This window comes from Cynoglossus semilaevis, chromosome 20 (assembly GCF_000523025.1).
Source record: "Cynoglossus semilaevis isolate Cse_v1.0 chromosome 20, Cse_v1.0, whole genome shotgun sequence".
NCBI lineage: Eukaryota > Metazoa > Chordata > Actinopteri > Pleuronectiformes > Cynoglossidae > Cynoglossus > Cynoglossus semilaevis.
In genome coordinates this window covers 2,143,223-2,159,549 of record NC_024326.1, presented here as the reverse complement: position 1 = coordinate 2,159,549, position 16,327 = coordinate 2,143,223, and the positions used below count along the sequence as shown (strand labels likewise).

The following is a 16,327-nucleotide window of genomic DNA, read 5'->3' as shown; positions in this document are numbered from 1 at the left end:
ATTGTAACCTATTCCAAATGTGCTAAGGACAAACGTTTTTATTGCTGATTGAACACAGGGGGTTATTGTGACGCTATTTGGTCGATGAAAACAAAAACGGTGCGTTTGTTTCTGCAAATTCAAAAGACAAATCCAAACTAAAAGCTTTGCTGATATCGTGACGCCTTAGACGTCGTTGGCCCAGTCCTTTGGTCTTTATTGTCCAATAACTTAAAAGAAAAGCATCAGAGCGGAAGTGAGCGACACACCAACCACGACCGCTATTGTGTCGTTTAGAGTGACTTCCCCTCCGAATCAATAGGTGGCAGTGCTGAGTAAATTTTCAATTCCGCATACAAGGCACAAAATCGAAACGCACTCTCCACACGCTCTCATTCTTCCGTCCGCAGCCGGCTCGTGAGTAAGGTAAGTGCAGCTTTCCAATCCTGCGTTCTAGGCTAATATAAATGTTCCTCGTGAATATTTCTCTGCTTTAACAAAATGTGAATGAAATGTTATACATTTACTTCAAACAACTGGTATACACAAACATTTGCTGAGGTTTTTTAGATGTTTTTTCTTTTTTTTTTTTTTACGATAAACGAGTCACGCAATCATGCTGAAATCTTGTTTTTAAAAAAACAAAACATGGTGTTTAACGCGCAAATGAGTTGCTCGAAAGGAAGATACGTCGAACTCTATCTTTTCTCTCGCACGTTGTAACAAAAGTAGACCGCACCGTGCTACAAAATGGCGCCGAAAAGATAAAGACGAATGGCTAAGTCGCTGTTAGCTTAGCTGCTAACCAGGTGGTAGCACGCTAGCAGGCCGCAGTACCGTCTCTTAAAACCTCTGCTTAAATTAAGCCATTCAATGTTATATATTACGTTGTTGTTTCGTTTGTTTACAATTAACAACAATTTAACCTATTATCGATCCTCTGTTAAGGACTAAGTGACCTACTTTCCCTCTCTTTATACTTGCTGGTCATCGTTAAATTATTGATTTTGATCTTGTGTATATGCACTGTTTTTTGCAGGAGGTACTTGTGTTAATTTTAAACAACATCAAATATGTCGGACGAGGGTAAATTGTTCGTTGGCGGCCTGAGCTTCTCTACTGACGAGGAGTCTCTGAACGAGGCCTTTAGCAAATACGGAACCATTGAGAAGGGTAAGGCCTCCATCTTGATTCGGTATTCCGCCCCATTTAATGTCCAATCAATTTTATTTCACGACTTTAAAGTGTTGTTTTTTTTTTCTCTCCAGTGGATGTGATCAGGGATAAAATTACAGGAAGGTCTCGTGGCTTTGGCTTTGTGAAGTACAACAATGTGGATGATGCTAAGGATGCCCTGGAAGCTATGAATGGCAAGGTAAACGAGTGCAGCTCGCCAGTTTGTGCACATTTGTTAAATTAATGTGAAGTCCACTTGTGGTTGATCATTGTTACTATTGCTTTCCCCCCCCAGTCTCTGGATGGAAGGCAAATCCGTGTAGATGAAGCTGGCAAAGGTGGTGGACAATCCAGAAGTTATACATCTGGTGGCCCCCGCAACAACAGATTTGGAGGAGGATCATCTCGTGGGAGAGGTGGGTGTGGTTACTCCATGAGATAGTCAATAAAAACGAATCTGTCCTTGATGCACCTTAATTAATTTAAATTGTTGTTAAAAACAGACTTCGGAGGTGGTGGATACTATGGAGGAGACAGGAGTGGCGGTGACAGGAATTATAGCGACAGAAGCTTTGGAGGTGGAGAAAGGAGCTTTGGAAGTGGTGGTGGAGGTGGCGGCGGCGGCAGTGGTGGCGGCTACAGAAGTGGAGGATACTCTGGAAGTTACAGAGATAACAGGTAAATTATGTCCTTTCTGAGGAGCATTATGTCAGTGTTAAGTGTTCCACACATGTTGAGTCTTTCTCCTTGTTTGACAGGGGCCAGGGTGGATATGGTGACCGCTCCGGATCTTACCGCGACTCGTATGACAGCTATGGTAAGTATTTTTGATTTGCTTTTGCATATGTTTGGGGCTGTGGTTGTCAGACTTGAAATATGCTAAAGTTGCAGTACAATGTTTTGCACAAGAAAGGTTAATCATTTCAGAACATGAAGACTTTGTCATAATCGCCCCCTCAGTTTTAAAGCTGATTGCTCTCCGGTTGCTGTTGGCAAACGTGTCCGTCCATGTCCTCTGAAAGTGACTTGCAAACTACCTGGGAAACTCATAAGTAGAACGCAGGAGTTGCTATTCTCTCATAACTGAGCCGGTGGAGCTTTCCTAAGCCAAAAAGAGGGAGGGTTTATGGACTTTCTTATGGATTGATATTTTGAGACTCTAGTGTTCGAACTTTCAGTGTCTTAACCTGTGTGCCCGCTTCTTATCCTCAGCTTCACACGAGTAAAGAGCTCCCTGATTCAAGATCATCACTTGGCTGGCTGTATTTCAAAGATGCGCTCATCAAGGAAAAAATGTCTGTTATTGCTGACCTTAATTTGTACTTCTGTTATAGTAGCTTGGACATCTTTAACTATGTAGCAGTCAGTTAAGTCATTCCATTAACATGTGAACGATTAAATTGGAGCTCAAGCTTTGTTTGTTTTTTTTTTTTTTTTGCTTAATTGGTCACCTATATTCCTTCATTAGACGAAACTAAAAGGCATCTGTGATATAAGTACTAATACTGTAACTCTCCCAGTTTCAGTTCAAACAACTCTAGTCTTTGTGGCTTTTCTTGGAGCAGTTGCATAAGTTACTGTCTGTCCTGCGACTTTCCCCTATTTTAACCTAAATTTTGTTCTCAGTAATCTTTTTTTTATATTAATAGTGAGGTTTTTTTTTTGTTTGTTTGTTTGGGTCATTTCCCTTGCTTAGTCACCGTGACTCAACTACCTCATATCAGGCTTTATACTGAATGAGAAAGATTCCCGTACCAGTAAACAGATCGAGGGGATTTAATGCCAAATCATTTTTTTTTTTACTATCTAAAACTTAGTTTAGCCGAGGCTCCTGTATGTTCTATTTCCAAAAAAATGAATTCCTTTCAGACTGGTGAACTACACATCCGAGGTGGTCGACTGTTCATGAAGTTGCAAATTGCAGCATGCTACAGTCTGTCCAAGGTATCTTGTGCTCAATATCTGCATTTTATACGTGCTGTAAATTGGACTAAACCTGTTTAAAGTGATCGAAAAATGTACCCTTTTTCCCAAAGTTTCTCATTTGGGAACAGTTTTGTACTTTGTGTTCTTGTATCATCAACCTTTTTCTTTGTCAACTTTGGCTTCATGGAGCCGATTAAACGAACTGTGGAAAATATTCTCGATTCTCTTGCCTTTGAAAAGAAAAATAGCCGCATGGGGAGTTTCGCTAAGAGCTTACGGCGCATGAACTTACTCAAGATCTGTGCGAAATATGGACCCGACAGCAGTGAATATGAATCTCTGGGATCTGTAAAGAATTTGAACTTTCGCTTGTAAATTATCAAAATAAGTCACAACTAGATTCTGCTAAAACAATTTTCTCAAATAGAATTTTTTTCTTCCAGAGTAATGTTCAGTCATCACCCTCTACTGACCAGAGGAGGCAGCCAGATGCTGTCATAGAAAGTTTTGTAAACCACTGTCCAGGAGTCTCCTCTGGGACTTTGTTGGGTAAGTTGTCCTAGATGACAACACACTGGCATGACAAATATTGACAACTGTATATTAGTTGTTTTCAACATTATAGTCATGGAATTAAATAGAAAATTAAAGATTCTTCAGACTTCTGTTGTCCTTTCTTTGTTTTCCATGTTCACTAGCTCCACTCTTCTTACCCACCAGGCACTCTAGCTTCTCAAGTTGAGCCACCCTCAACTTTGATGTCATTGTCCAGGTTCTTGGCGACCTCCCCAGAGCTGCTTGTCACCACCAGGTGGCCCTGCCTTCCTAAACACTACTGGCCTGCTGTAAATTGGTTGTGATCCAGAGGGCAGAGCACACCAGTAAACATCCAGGTCAGTCTGACCACATTTTACATGTCATGCAAAACAATTTGGAATGTGCAGATGCTCACTGTGCATTTTTCAACTATAGACCTATAGTTCTCAATGTCTGTATTTACTAAAATCTACAAAAAGAAGCTTGCTGTGCAATATTCTTGTAATTACCGACTGAGTAAATAAAGCAAGGATGCTCAAGATTAAGCATCTGGGGCCTCGTTTATCAACCATATAAAGCATATAAAAGGTTCTCAGATCTGTCATATGATTTCCGTTTAGGCAGTGTGTAACAAAATCAAACATGTATATATTGTGTGAAGCACACTAGTAAGTAATGTGTGATGAAAAACTCTGCCTGTTGTTGTAGAAGTTGAAACAAACCTCATACAGTTTGGAACAATATATGCAGGTGTTGCCCAAAGTTGTGCTCAATTTATGAATTCCTCCGTTGTGATTTTACGATTATTATGGCCATGAACTGCACTCAGTTCGTGGCTCCGATTATGTTTGGGAATCTGGAAATCCTTGTTAAATTTCTGCTTGTTAGTGATGTGTATAGTCGATCTAGATGTAAGTTGGCGTCACAGAAATGTCCATTACTGCTGGTATGATTCTGCCTCAGTGGCTGCAATGTGCTGCATGTTTCTCCAATCTCTCAATGAAATGTTCCGTTGGCTGGACGTGCACTGGGATGGTGTGTTTTGTCTCGCCCAAAACAGGTTATAAATCTATATATATGTGTTTGGAGAAGTGGTGGCTGCTTAAAAAGCCCACTCTGTTCTCTCACTGAGCTGATCAGCATGTTCTTTAAAATGTACTCCCTGTGCAGCATACACTTCTTTAAATCTCCCAATAACACAGGATAGATGGATAGGTATAGTTAATTGATCACAGGCTGGGGAATTACATTGTAGCAGCAGCAGCATAACATACAGGGGAAATAAAGAAATTAAGATAAAGCAATTCTTAGTTTACTTTTCTTACTTTTTACTTTTTAAAAATGATCGATTTTAATAATAAGAGGCAACGGAAAACGTGTTACATGAGATTGCGGAACACAGTCCTCATTAATGAGTTCTGTTTGTAGTTTCAGTGTTCTACCACTTAATTTTGTCGGTACACATGCTCAGAGCTGTGCTTAAATTTACACACATTTCTATGCTCAAGTACAAGTTGGTAAATTCCATATTTTGCGAGGGAATGTTTGTACACATATTATGTACACTTAAAATATAAGTCCCCTGGGATATAGATTTAACTGGTTAGGACAGTTGCTAAGGAGGAATGGTGGACAATGAATGTTAGATGTCGGGCTGCAATGCAGGATCTGAATGTGGATTTATTAAAAGACAAAGATTTTGAGGGTAATGGTTACAAAGGCCAAGGATATGGTAAAAGAATGGACTTCTCCTGTAGTTAGCCTTGAGGTAAAGGCCTAAACTCAATCATATTTTATCAATGTTTTCTTTGTCTCTTACAGGTGAGGAGATCAACTCTCACCGTTCACTCACTGAAGAGGAACAAACCTTGCACTGTAAGCTAGAGCGCCTTCAGTCACTGATGCATGAGCGGCGCTTTCGTAAAAGGACACAAAGGAGCACACATCTTCCACAAATGTCTCATCCCTACCAACGTCAACAACATCTCTAGACCCCGGACAATAAAGATCCACTCACTGTGACAGCAGTAGCAGCCTATTGAAAAGCAAATCCCTCCTTGGTTGAAGGAAGGAAGGAATTATTGTGGAAATTAGACTTCATTTGAAATGACTGTGAAGTTCATTTTGTCCTATTGTAATAACGACACTGATTATGTTGATTACTTGGTGTCTATTAGTATAAGACTTCTGTTATGTAGCATATAATAATCTTGTAAAAAGTGTCCTCATGGTGTTTTTAGAAAACCCCCCACAGAATCTGGCTTGCGTTTTATGTAGCAATGCTCTAATTATTTCTGTCCTCAGTCTTTTCAAATGTGTAGACAATGATGCTTTAAAAGTCAGTGATTGATTGAAGAACAAAAGAAAAATATGCATTGTATGAAGAAAGTAAATTTGAGAAATGGATGACTCAAAAATCTTTATTTTAAAATCTAACCAAAAATATGTGACCACAATAACAGGCGTAGCAGTTGTTTTTAAAGATTCAAACTAAGCATTTTTTTTCTTTAAACTTAGGCAGACCTGCTTGACCTTTCTGCAAAACCCAGTGCATAGGCGTGCTGGTACATGTTTATTTAATGTTTAACTCAATAAATATTTATTTATAGAGAGATTGAGTTGTTTTCTTCACAATACAAAGCAAAGAGAAATTATTTGTATTTTTTGGTTCTTAATGGGTTACATCCACCTGCTGCTTTCCTCAAGAATTTTGGATTTGAAAACAATAACTGCTCCTTTTGTTCTGGGATGATTTGCATCGCTAGAAAACTAAAAACTCTAATCATTGCTGCATGTTTTATTATGTTGTTTCTACTGATTTTTTTTTGTACTTAAGCACGTTCTAAATTTCTTGCATACGACATAATTAAGCATACTACTTCAGACCAACTAATCAGACGAGATTAGCGTGAGCCACTCCCACAGCCTATGATTGGCGAGTTTGACAGCTAAAACTATAATTAATGATGCATTACAACACACCGACCATGAAATACTTAAAGAAATGATGGGGTTATTTACATAAAATTTTAACGATTAATTTGCATTAAAATCTACCAACTCCTGCTTTTAAATGTGAAATTATTTTGTATGGTTTTATGATTAAGCTTTCTTTGCACTACGTCATTTAATTCCATAGTAATGTTAGGCTTATTTTTTATACATGAAGAGAGATTTTCTTATACGTAAACCAATACGTATGTTTTTTCATGAAGCACTCCGTTTATTTTTCTCCTTAGTGAAACATATGAAGAAACGGACTGCTGTGAAACTCCACAACATGGTAGAAAGTATAGAACTCAGATATACCGTAGCTCTCTGGACATTCACCTGAAAACAGAACGGTTATTAATATTTTAATTATTTTATATATGTTTCTTTCATTTATATTCCTGGTTTATATTTACTACCTGTTCCCTGACTGTTGCCCTTTTATAACACTTTGACGTAATTGTACAAAACAAATTCAGGTTTGTTTTTTTAAGATGGCCGTTACGAGTGACTTCCTCTCCGTATCAGTAGGTGGCAGTGTTGAGTAACTCGCACAATTCACAAAGTGAAGCGCCCAGTCATACAGAAACTTAACAGTAGTGATGTTCGATACCACCAATTTCCTTTCCGATCCGATACCGAGTAAAATTCGGGCTGGTATCGCAGATACCGTTATCGATATTTTATCATTTGTCTTTTAAATAAAAAATGTGTATTTCAAATCATAGCTTCTTTAAGAATCCAAGGCAGAGGTTTTTATTTATTTATTTTAAACTCTGGAGTGTACTGAGGTAGCTGCCTCATTTACTATACAGTCAACACAACAATAGAAAAGCCTGAGAACACAATCATATAAAATGTGTCAAAACAATGTTTCAAACTCTGAAAACATGTTATTTGTAAAACAAAAATTAAAAAAATAATCTGAGGAGCCATTTGGGACCTGAAAGAGTCGGATTTTTTCAGTGAACCGAGCCAAAAGAACCGGTTCTCTAAAAAAGAGCCGAAATTCCCATCAATAGTGACTGAGTGAGAGCACGGAGTAGAGCCCCTGTGCTTACGCATGACGCACACACCCAGGCGGAAGAAGAAGTAGTCCCACCAACCGAGCGTCACTTAGACAACATCTCAATAATTTGGATATTTTTCACCATGTTTCTGTTTAGGATACACTCATCTCAGAATGCGTAAGTATCAAAAGTATCGATATTTTGATTACAGAATCGATTTCAGAGCATGAAGATCCAGAATCGGAAGTATTGATATTTCAGGATCGATCCGCACATCACTAGTCCGCAGTTAGCCGGTGAGTCACCATCTCTTCCACGATCTAACGGTAATTATCCCACGCTGATGTTTCTCTGCTTAAACAAAATTTAAATGAAATGTTACATCCAACGTATTACTTTAAACAACTGCTTTATGCAAGCTGTTGTGATTTTGTTTTATTAAATGTTTTTAACATGTATTGTGAATGAATCACAAAATCGTGCTAAATCTAAAATGTTTGTTTTTCAAAAATATGCTAAGGGGGAATCTGTAATAGGCAATGTGGTTCCATTGTCTTAAATGAGTAGCGTAAATGAATAGCTCAAATGGAAATGTGTCCAAGTCTTTCTTTCCTCTCGCACGTACAAACAAAAGTAGGCTGCGCCGTGCTATAAAATGGCGGCGAAAAGAAAAAGACGAATAGCTCGGTCGCTGTTGGCTTAGCTGCTAACCAGGCGGCGGCACGATTGGGGAAAAAAAACAATAAATCCATTAAGTTTAATTTTATTTAGTTGTCGTCGTTTCATTTGTTCGTCGTTTCATCAACAATGCATACAAGTATATAGGAAATTCCGTTATTAACGGTTGTTTTAAGGACACAGTGACCTATTTCCCCCTCCCCTATTTGTTGGTCAGTGGCAAATTATGGATTTTGATGTATGTATCGTGTTTATCCGCCTGCAGGAGGTACTTGTGTTCATTTTAAACATCAAATATGTCGGACGAGGGTAAGCTGTTCGTTGGGGGGCTGAGCTTCGCAACTGATGAGGAGTCTCTAAACGAGGCCTTTAGCAAATACGGATCCATTGAGAAAGGTGAAGCCTCCATTTTGGTTAGGGTACTCCGCCCCCACTTAAGGTCCATTCAATTTTTTAATTTCAATGTGTTTTTTTCCCTTCTCCAGTGGATGTGATAAGAGATAAATTTACAGGAAGGTCTCGTGGCTTTGGTTTTGTGAAGTACAATAATGTTGATGATGCCAAGGATGCCCTGGAAGCTATGAATGGCAAGGTAACCGTGCAGCTTAGCAGTTTGTAATTGTTATTGTGAAGTCCACTTGTGGTTGATCATTGTATTACTAATGTTTTTTTCAGTCTCTGGATGGAAGGCAAATCCGTGTAGATGAAGCTGGCAAAGGTGGTGGACAATCCAGAAGTTATACATCTGGTGGCCCCCGCAACAACAGATTTGGAGGAGGATCATCTCGTGGGAGAGGTGGGCGTGGTTACTCCAGAGGTGGGATTAGTCAACAAAATCAGAGATCTGTCCTTGAGGTATATGGTATAATTGTGTCTGTTGTAAAAACCATAGACTTCGGAGGTGGTGGATACTATGGAGGAGACAGGAGTGGCGGTGACAGGAATTATAGCGACAGAAGCTTTGGAGGTGGAGAAAGGAGCTTTGGAAGTGGTGGTGGAGGAGGCGGCAGTGGTGGATACAGGAGTGGAGGATACTCGGGAGGCTACAGAGAAAACAGGTAAATGTCCTTTCTGAGGAGCATTATGTCAGTGTTAAGTGTTCCACACATGTTGAGTCTTTCTCCTTGTTTGACAGGGGCCAGGGTGGATATGGTGACCGCTCCGGATCTTACCGCGACTCGTATGACAGCTATGGTAAGTGTTTTTGATTTGCTTTTCTTGTATGCATATGTTTGGGGCTGTGGTTGTCAGACTTGAAATATGCTAAAGTTGCAGTACAATGTTTTGCACAAGAAAGGTTAATCATTTCAGAACATGAAGACTTTGTCATAATCGCCCCCTCAGTTTTAAAGCTGATTGCTCTCCGGTTGCTGTTGGCAAACGTGTCCGTCCATGTCCTCTGAAAGTGACTTGCAAACTACCTGGGAAACTCATAAGTAGAACGCAGGAGTTGCTATTCTCTCATAACTGAGCCGGTGGAGCTTTCCTAAGCCAAAAAGAGGGAGGGTTTATGGACTTTCTTATGGATTGATATTTTGAGACTCTAGTGTTCGAACTTTCAGTGTCTTAACCTGTGTGCCCGCTTCTTATCCTCAGCTTCACACGAGTAAAGAGCTCCCTGATTCAAGATCATCACTTGGCTGGCTGTATTTCAAAGATGCGCTCATCAAGGAAAAAAATGTCTGTTATTGCTGACCTTAATTTGTACTTCTGTCATAGTAGCTTGGACATCTTTAACTATGTAGCAGTCAGTTAAGTCATTCCCGTAACATGTAAACAATTAAATTGGAGCTCAAGCTTTTTGCTTAATTGGTCGCCTATATTCCTTCATTAGACAAAACTAAAAGGTATCTTTGTAATATAAGTACTAATACTGTAACTCTCCCAGTTTCAGTTCAAACAACTCTGGCTCTGTGTGGCTTTTCTTGAAGTCACATAGGTTACTGGCAAGTCTGTCCTGCAACTTTCCCCTATTTTAACCTAAATTTTGTTGTCGGTTGTCTTTTATATATTTATAGTGAGGGGGTTTTTTGTCTCGTCATTTCCCTTGCTTAGTCACCGTGACTGAACTACCTCATATCAGGCTTTATACTGAATGAGAAAGATTCCCGTACCAGTAAACAGATCTAGGGGATTTAACACTAAATCATTTTTTTTATCTAAAACTTAGTTTAGCCGAGGCTCCTGTATGTTCAATTTCCAAAAAAATGAATTCCTTTCAGACTGGTGAACTACACATCCGAGGTGGCCGGCTGTTCATGAAGTTGCAAATTGCAGCATGCTACAGTCTGTCTAAGGTATCTTTTGTGCTCAACATCTGCATTTTATATGTGCTGTAAATTGGACTAAACCTGTTTAAAGTGATCGGAACATGTACCTTTTTTTCCCAAAAGTAGTTTCAATTTGGGAACAGTTTTGTACTTTATGTTCTTTGTCAGCCTTGTCATCAACCTTTTTCTTTGTCAAGTTTGGCTTCATGGAGCCGATTAAATGAACTGTGGAAAATATTCTCGATTCTCTTGCCTTTGAAAAAGAAAAATTGCCGCATGGGAAGTTTCGCTAAGAGCTTAGGGCTCATGAACTTACTCATGACCTGTGTCTGAAACTTGGCCCCGACAGCAGTGAAATTGAATGTCTGTGGGAACTGTAAAGAATTTGCACTGTCGCTTGTAAATTGTCAAAATAAGTCACAACTGGATTCTACTGAAACAATTTTATCAAGTAGAATGATGGATTTGGGCCAATTGAACTTTTTTTCATGATTGTTTTTTTTAACCATTGGCTTTCATACTGTTGGAGACCAAACCTTTACGAAGGTTTGAGTTATTGGCCTTGTAAAATGCTCAAGGGAATGCTGGGGAGAAACATTTAGCTGGTGTCTGGTCATGTTGATGCTTCATTACATTCAAGAGGTCAGCTACATCAAAAACCTACAAGTCCTTGGAGAGTGAAGTGTTGCGCCTACCAACAAGTGCTCCTCAGAGATGAAAGCCGCTCTCTTGCCTAGGTCATATGTGGAGAAAGTAGGCCAATGCACGTGAGGTAAAAATCTCCTTTTGCTTTGCTCACATCCTTCAAAGTCAGTTCTCATTCTTTCCATGAATAACTCCAACCTAGTCTCTCCTAGTCCTGTGCTTCAAATGTTGCCCACAAACATGCCCCTGGCTTTTCTGATCCTTAATACGTTTCATTGGGGGGATGAAAAAAGTTGCTGCAAGGCTCTTGTGGAATGTGTTGCTCAACTACGTCCACTGAAACCATGCATTGGCCGCCTAAAATTTTAGGAAGTCCTGTTCTCAGTCACTCCTGGTCCCTGCATTAATCCTCAAATTTGCTCCAGTTAAAGTCCTAAAGTGTCATCTAATGTGTAAAATGTCATTTCTTTCTTGATAGAATATGGTGAGATAATAGTACTGCATGCTTGTTTTGTTTCATTGATCAAAGACTATTTGCAAAGCCTAATTATGATTTCTCTCTCCATAGGTTTGAGCAAACAGGAGACAACTTAAAGTCACAGGCTATCCCTAGATTAGCATTCCTTCCATTCAGGTGGCAGTTTCCATGTAGAAGATGGGCAGCATGTAAGTTTTGGTTGATTTAAACTTGTCAGGTGTCACCTAAAAATATAATTCTAAAGACTCTAATCTTTGTTTCAGGTCCAAAATGCAGGACCAGATCTGGCCTAACAGGAGGATCTTGCCTACAGAGTTTTGGTCTTGGTGTTCGTTGGAACAAATTGAGCAGTACAAGAACGAGAAACCAGAACAACTTGATGTTGTAAAAAGAAAAGACAGATAACTGTGTGCGTGAGTTAACTATTTTAACTCTGGTGGTTTGAAAATAAAGTCTGAAACATAAGTTGATGCTTAATGTTTTTGTTACATGCAATTTGCATCAGATTATGATACAAATTGGTGGTTGACATATAACCAGGAAAAACCTTCTTTTAAACTTCCCTGAAAATGATTTGTGTTGTCTCAGTTTTTCAAGGCTTTACATTAATATTGGTAAACCTTGTAATAACTCAGGACTATTGCTGATATCACTTTCTTTGTGTTCAATTGGATCGTTCATGATTTATTATTTACCCCTTAATTTCCCTCAGTTCTTTCCTAAGATTGTCATTCAGCAATCAGCTGTACATTCTCAGGTGGCAGCCTTGACAGAAGATTCTGGAGGTGTGGAGCTCTTTGTTGGTGCTGCAGTAACATCATGTAGTGAATTTAGTGAAACTTCAAGAGATGGATGGGGTCAGTTTATTTTGTTGTCTTTTGTTCATACATGTATCTCTAATTCTTCCTAGATACTGCTCAGGAAGCAAGTAAACACCAAAGAACTTGATTTTAGTTTTACTTTGCTGATTTTCTGGAATTGTTTAGAAGACAAAAGAGGTGGAGTTTAGATGCTGGTGGATTTTCTCATTAATAAAACAGCAGTAGGGAGTTACAGGTATTGGTATAGTATGGCCGGGAGGGTTGTTAAGCAAGGAGGAGATTGTGTTTGAGTTACCTTCGTTGGAGCAGATAAGACCAGAGTAATAATTCTTTGGCTTTCATTGAGCAGGATTCTGGAGCAAACCAGGGAGCATTGTATGAGAGGTGACAGACCACGTTTTTACTGGAGAAAGGCACTGACTGTTGATTATTGTATTATTTATTGTTGTAGTGAGAAGCTAGAGCATCAGGGTTGGAAAAGTGGGCTGGGGCTGAGGCCCGGTGTCTTGGTGATGGAGAGAGGGAATGTCGCACTGAAGGAGTTCATCAGCTGTGCAATTAGATGATGTTGTCTGAACAGCAGATAAAGTGTCAAGTCTACACTATATTCTTTAATATGGGTAGAAAAATCAGCATATGATTGTACCCAAAGCTCTGGAAGCATAATGAACAGTTTTCTGGTCAGAGGGAGATTACTATGTCAGAATGTATGTTCAGCTATTGCACATTTGGGAGTGGATAAATGAGTGAGAACAGCAGTAAAGTCATTCAAAAAGGAATAGTGACACACACTCCGTGTAGCACTGCAGCAGGTATTTATCAACGTCTGGTTGGACCACGGAAATTTCGACTGATGGGTGCCATCTCATTACAGGCTTCAAATCTGGCCCCACCTCCAGTCATTCAGGCTTCAGAATTTGTAGGAAATAAAACCATTTAGTGTAAATTTACAAAATGTCACACGACACAGATCAAAACAAATGGCACATGAAACACACTAAATGCAAAATGACAGTGATGCAATTAAGGGACGATACCAGTTGAAGTAGTTAACGGACCCTTTAGAGTCATGCGTTGCTAAAATGTGATGCCATCAATTTCAGCAGGCCACATAGTACGATTTCTCATTCTTTTGTTATACTCTCAATAGACTATTGATTGTCTGGTGTGTGCATGTGAGTTTTTGCATCCTTTTTTGTCCGTGTTGACCACCTGTCTATCAGGACCCGAGTCTGTAGTCATAAAGCCCCAGCGTGGGTGGACCCCTTAGCCCTGTTGAATCTGATTCTGGCTGGGTCTTTGTCTGCTTATCAAACACTCACTGGTTTTTGAATTTCGACTTGCAAAATCTGTTTTGATAAAAAAAAAAAGTGTTGGCGCTGACCTATTTTGGTTTTTTGGACAACATTTTCAACAGTACCATCCAAAAAAGTGTTTCTGTAGACCTTGACCAGACTGATTCAAGATAGATTATTACAGCAGCAGAAGAACAACAGAAGGTGCGTTGTCTTTCAGGTAAGAGCAGGAACGGAAGCTGCTGTTAGCACAGGCCAACCAAATTAGTCATTGGCTAGTATAAGTCCTGAAATTCAACAATTTGTTAATTGCTAATCTTCTAACTATCTTTTTTGAATCAAACAATTAAAGCAAGATTATATTAATTTAGATGAGTTGATAGATAAGCCTCAAAGCTGGTGATAAAGTCTGGTTTTTAATTTTATTAAGTAGCAGTGGTAGAACTATCAGCAATGTATTATCCTCTGGTTTATCACCACATAGTTCCGCATCTTCCTGGTTATTGTCCAGAAATAGTTACATCAAGGGCAACTGGACTTAGAAGAGAGGTTAAATTACTTCAAGAAACCTACTGCGTCCAGTTGCCTCAATGTCACTATTTTTGGATATATTAAATGCTAATTTTCTCATCCAAACAAAAGAATACAGATCATCTCAGGGTAAATAGTTTTAATAATGAACATTATTCACAAGTTTAATTAAATCAGCAACCAGGACCACATCAAACAAGGTGAGAAAGAAGTTGAAGCTCAGAATCTTTCATTTTCACGGTACTTAGAGTGGGCCCAAGAACCCGAACTTATTCTTATTGGAGTCTTCGGATGGCCGGAGGTAATAGAGCTCCCAACCCGAAGGGGGAACCCAGCGATCGGTGTTGAAAAGTTTCTCCCCCACCTGCACAGAGGGAAAAACAAAAACATAAGTAAAGAACATTTCTGTGATTAAATCTACTATTCAAATAACTTTTAGCTAGCAAGAAAGTTGTTTAAAAACACCTAAAAGTATGCACATGCCCAAAACACTTAAATGAAATGTATATGAGCCCTAGAAAGTAACTGTTTTAGTTCTTCAGCAGAAACAAAACAGACAACAAAACATCACAGGGTTAATGTTAAACAACTATCTTTACCGTCCAGCCTGGAACATCTTTCATGATGATTGCCTCCTCTTCTAGATTTTCCCTCATAATTCTCAAATTCCTGAACAGAGTAGAAATCAATTATTATTCATGTGAACACATCACCTATTCACGCCTAAACATAAAATGGGCCTTTGTTGAATTTTTGTCACCTCCGATCGTGTTCTGCCTGCATAAGAGGCATCAAGGCGATTCTTGCTTCCAGCTCCTCAATATAGCGGCGCCTGCAAAATACCAATGCAAACATTAGCAGAAACCAGGTTTAAACAATGATAAAACAAGGTGCATAAAAGTGGGTGTGATATATTTTTTTTACCTTCTTTCTCTATTCATCTGTACAAATTTCCAGCTACCAAGAATCATGAGACCAAGGCCTATACCAAACCTGGTGTATCCTATTGAAAAAAGTAATTGATGAGACAGTGTTCTTTGTGTCATATACATCCACTCTGTGGTTAATGGTTCGTTTCCCCTCTTGTAACAAATTTATAAAATCCCAACATGTGTTATATTTCCGTAGGTTTTTCTAATGTTTTCTCATTAGCAAAAACAAACCCAATTTGCCATAACGTTATTTAATTTATGAACGACTGAAGATAGTCTGCATGTGGCTTTGTTGATAATGCTCGCGATAATGTATACACTTAGAACGTATTAAACTATTGCTTTACAGTGGCGGTTGTCAATGTAGAAACAAATAACGCCTTGATACACAGGTATGAACCATCCACCTTTCTGGTGTAAACAAGAGGAGCCGAACTGTTAGCATTAGCGTTTATCCTTATTTTCTATTGTCGTTAAGGACCGGTTAACGCGTAAACAGTGTGAGTAGTTCTAACTGAGTGATCGGTGCAAATACCAGAGATTCCTCTTTTCGTAAGACTTCTCTTGTAATCAATAGAAGCGTATCCTCCCGAAGGAGCCATGTCCTGCTTCACCTTGGCCCCCGCCATCTTGCTTCAGTTTCCTCGAAAACGCACGGTGCTGACGTCAAATGAGACCTCTTCTTCACTCTTGCAAATTGCTTGCAACGCCGCTGAGCTTTACCACTACCAATGGTTAAGTTCGAGAACTGCATCTGCGAAACCACTACGACTTTGATCAGCATAGAACGGTGTAAAACTCTGCAATATCCACGTCAAATTGTTTCAACATCCAACAACAAATGGCTAAAACGGACCATTCGAAAACGTTCGTCTTTCTTGTCAGCAGTTCTCTTAATAGATATGAGCATATTGGTGAAGATTATACAGATGGAGCCATATTTAGTTTTTTTATTTATTCTGAGACATCTTTTACATTTTGGGTTGTGTGGAAAAATGACTTGAAAATAAAGGAAATAATCAAATGTCACATTTTACTAATTTAATTATTTAATAATA

The 16,327-nt window shown here is 39.1% G+C and overlaps 3 protein-coding genes across 10 annotated transcripts; 2 read left to right on the top strand and 1 right to left on the bottom strand.

Moving 5' to 3' along the window:
- The first annotated feature begins 254 nt into the window (after positions 1–254).
- Positions 255–6,024, top strand: LOC112486262 (cold-inducible RNA-binding protein A-like). Of its 3 annotated transcripts, none has more exons than XR_003053100.1 (9): positions 255–405; positions 1,019–1,152; positions 1,248–1,354; positions 1,451–1,571; positions 1,659–1,833; positions 1,914–1,972; positions 3,525–3,630; positions 3,854–3,974; positions 5,440–6,024. XR_003053100.1 is itself a non-coding variant. In XM_025066319.1 (7 exons), exons 2-7 carry the CDS (start codon positions 1,053–1,055, stop codon positions 2,379–2,381), a joined length of 576 nt encoding a protein of 191 aa, XP_024922087.1. In that variant the 5' UTR covers positions 256–405; positions 1,019–1,052; the 3' UTR covers positions 2,382–3,295. The 3 variants fall into 3 exon arrangements, 1 of the variants encoding a protein (XP_024922087.1); XR_003053099.1 differs by having other exon boundaries at positions 3,802–3,974; XM_025066319.1 differs by lacking the exons at positions 3,525–3,630; positions 3,854–3,974; positions 5,440–6,024 and adding an exon at positions 2,368–3,295 and having other exon boundaries at positions 256–405.
- A 1,769-nt stretch (positions 6,025–7,793) lies between these two features.
- LOC103395949 (cold-inducible RNA-binding protein A) lies at positions 7,794–12,155 on the top strand. Of its 6 annotated transcripts, none has more exons than XR_003053096.1 (8): positions 7,794–7,945; positions 8,563–8,693; positions 8,783–8,889; positions 8,973–9,114; positions 9,190–9,355; positions 9,433–9,491; positions 11,781–11,878; positions 11,954–12,155. XR_003053096.1 is itself a non-coding variant. In XM_025066317.1 (7 exons), exons 2-7 carry the CDS (start codon positions 8,594–8,596, stop codon positions 10,525–10,527), a joined length of 582 nt encoding a protein of 193 aa, XP_024922085.1. In that variant the 5' UTR covers positions 7,794–7,945; positions 8,563–8,593; the 3' UTR covers positions 10,528–10,804. The 6 variants fall into 6 exon arrangements, 3 of the variants coding, with proteins under 3 accessions (XP_024922085.1, XP_024922084.1, XP_024922086.1); XR_003053098.1 differs by having other exon boundaries at positions 7,796–7,945; positions 8,973–9,093; XR_003053097.1 differs by having other exon boundaries at positions 7,893–7,915.
- Positions 12,156–14,461: 2,306 nt separating this feature from the next.
- On the bottom strand, positions 14,462–15,971 carry ndufa13 (NADH:ubiquinone oxidoreductase subunit A13). Its single transcript, XM_025066322.1, has 5 exons — positions 15,805–15,971; positions 15,262–15,340; positions 15,098–15,169; positions 14,937–15,006; positions 14,462–14,701 (listed from the first exon to the last, which is right to left on the bottom strand). Exons 1-5 carry the CDS (start codon positions 15,896–15,898, stop codon positions 14,582–14,584), a joined length of 435 nt encoding a protein of 144 aa, XP_024922090.1. The 5' UTR covers positions 15,899–15,971; the 3' UTR covers positions 14,462–14,581.
- Positions 15,972–16,327: the final 356 nt, after the last annotated feature.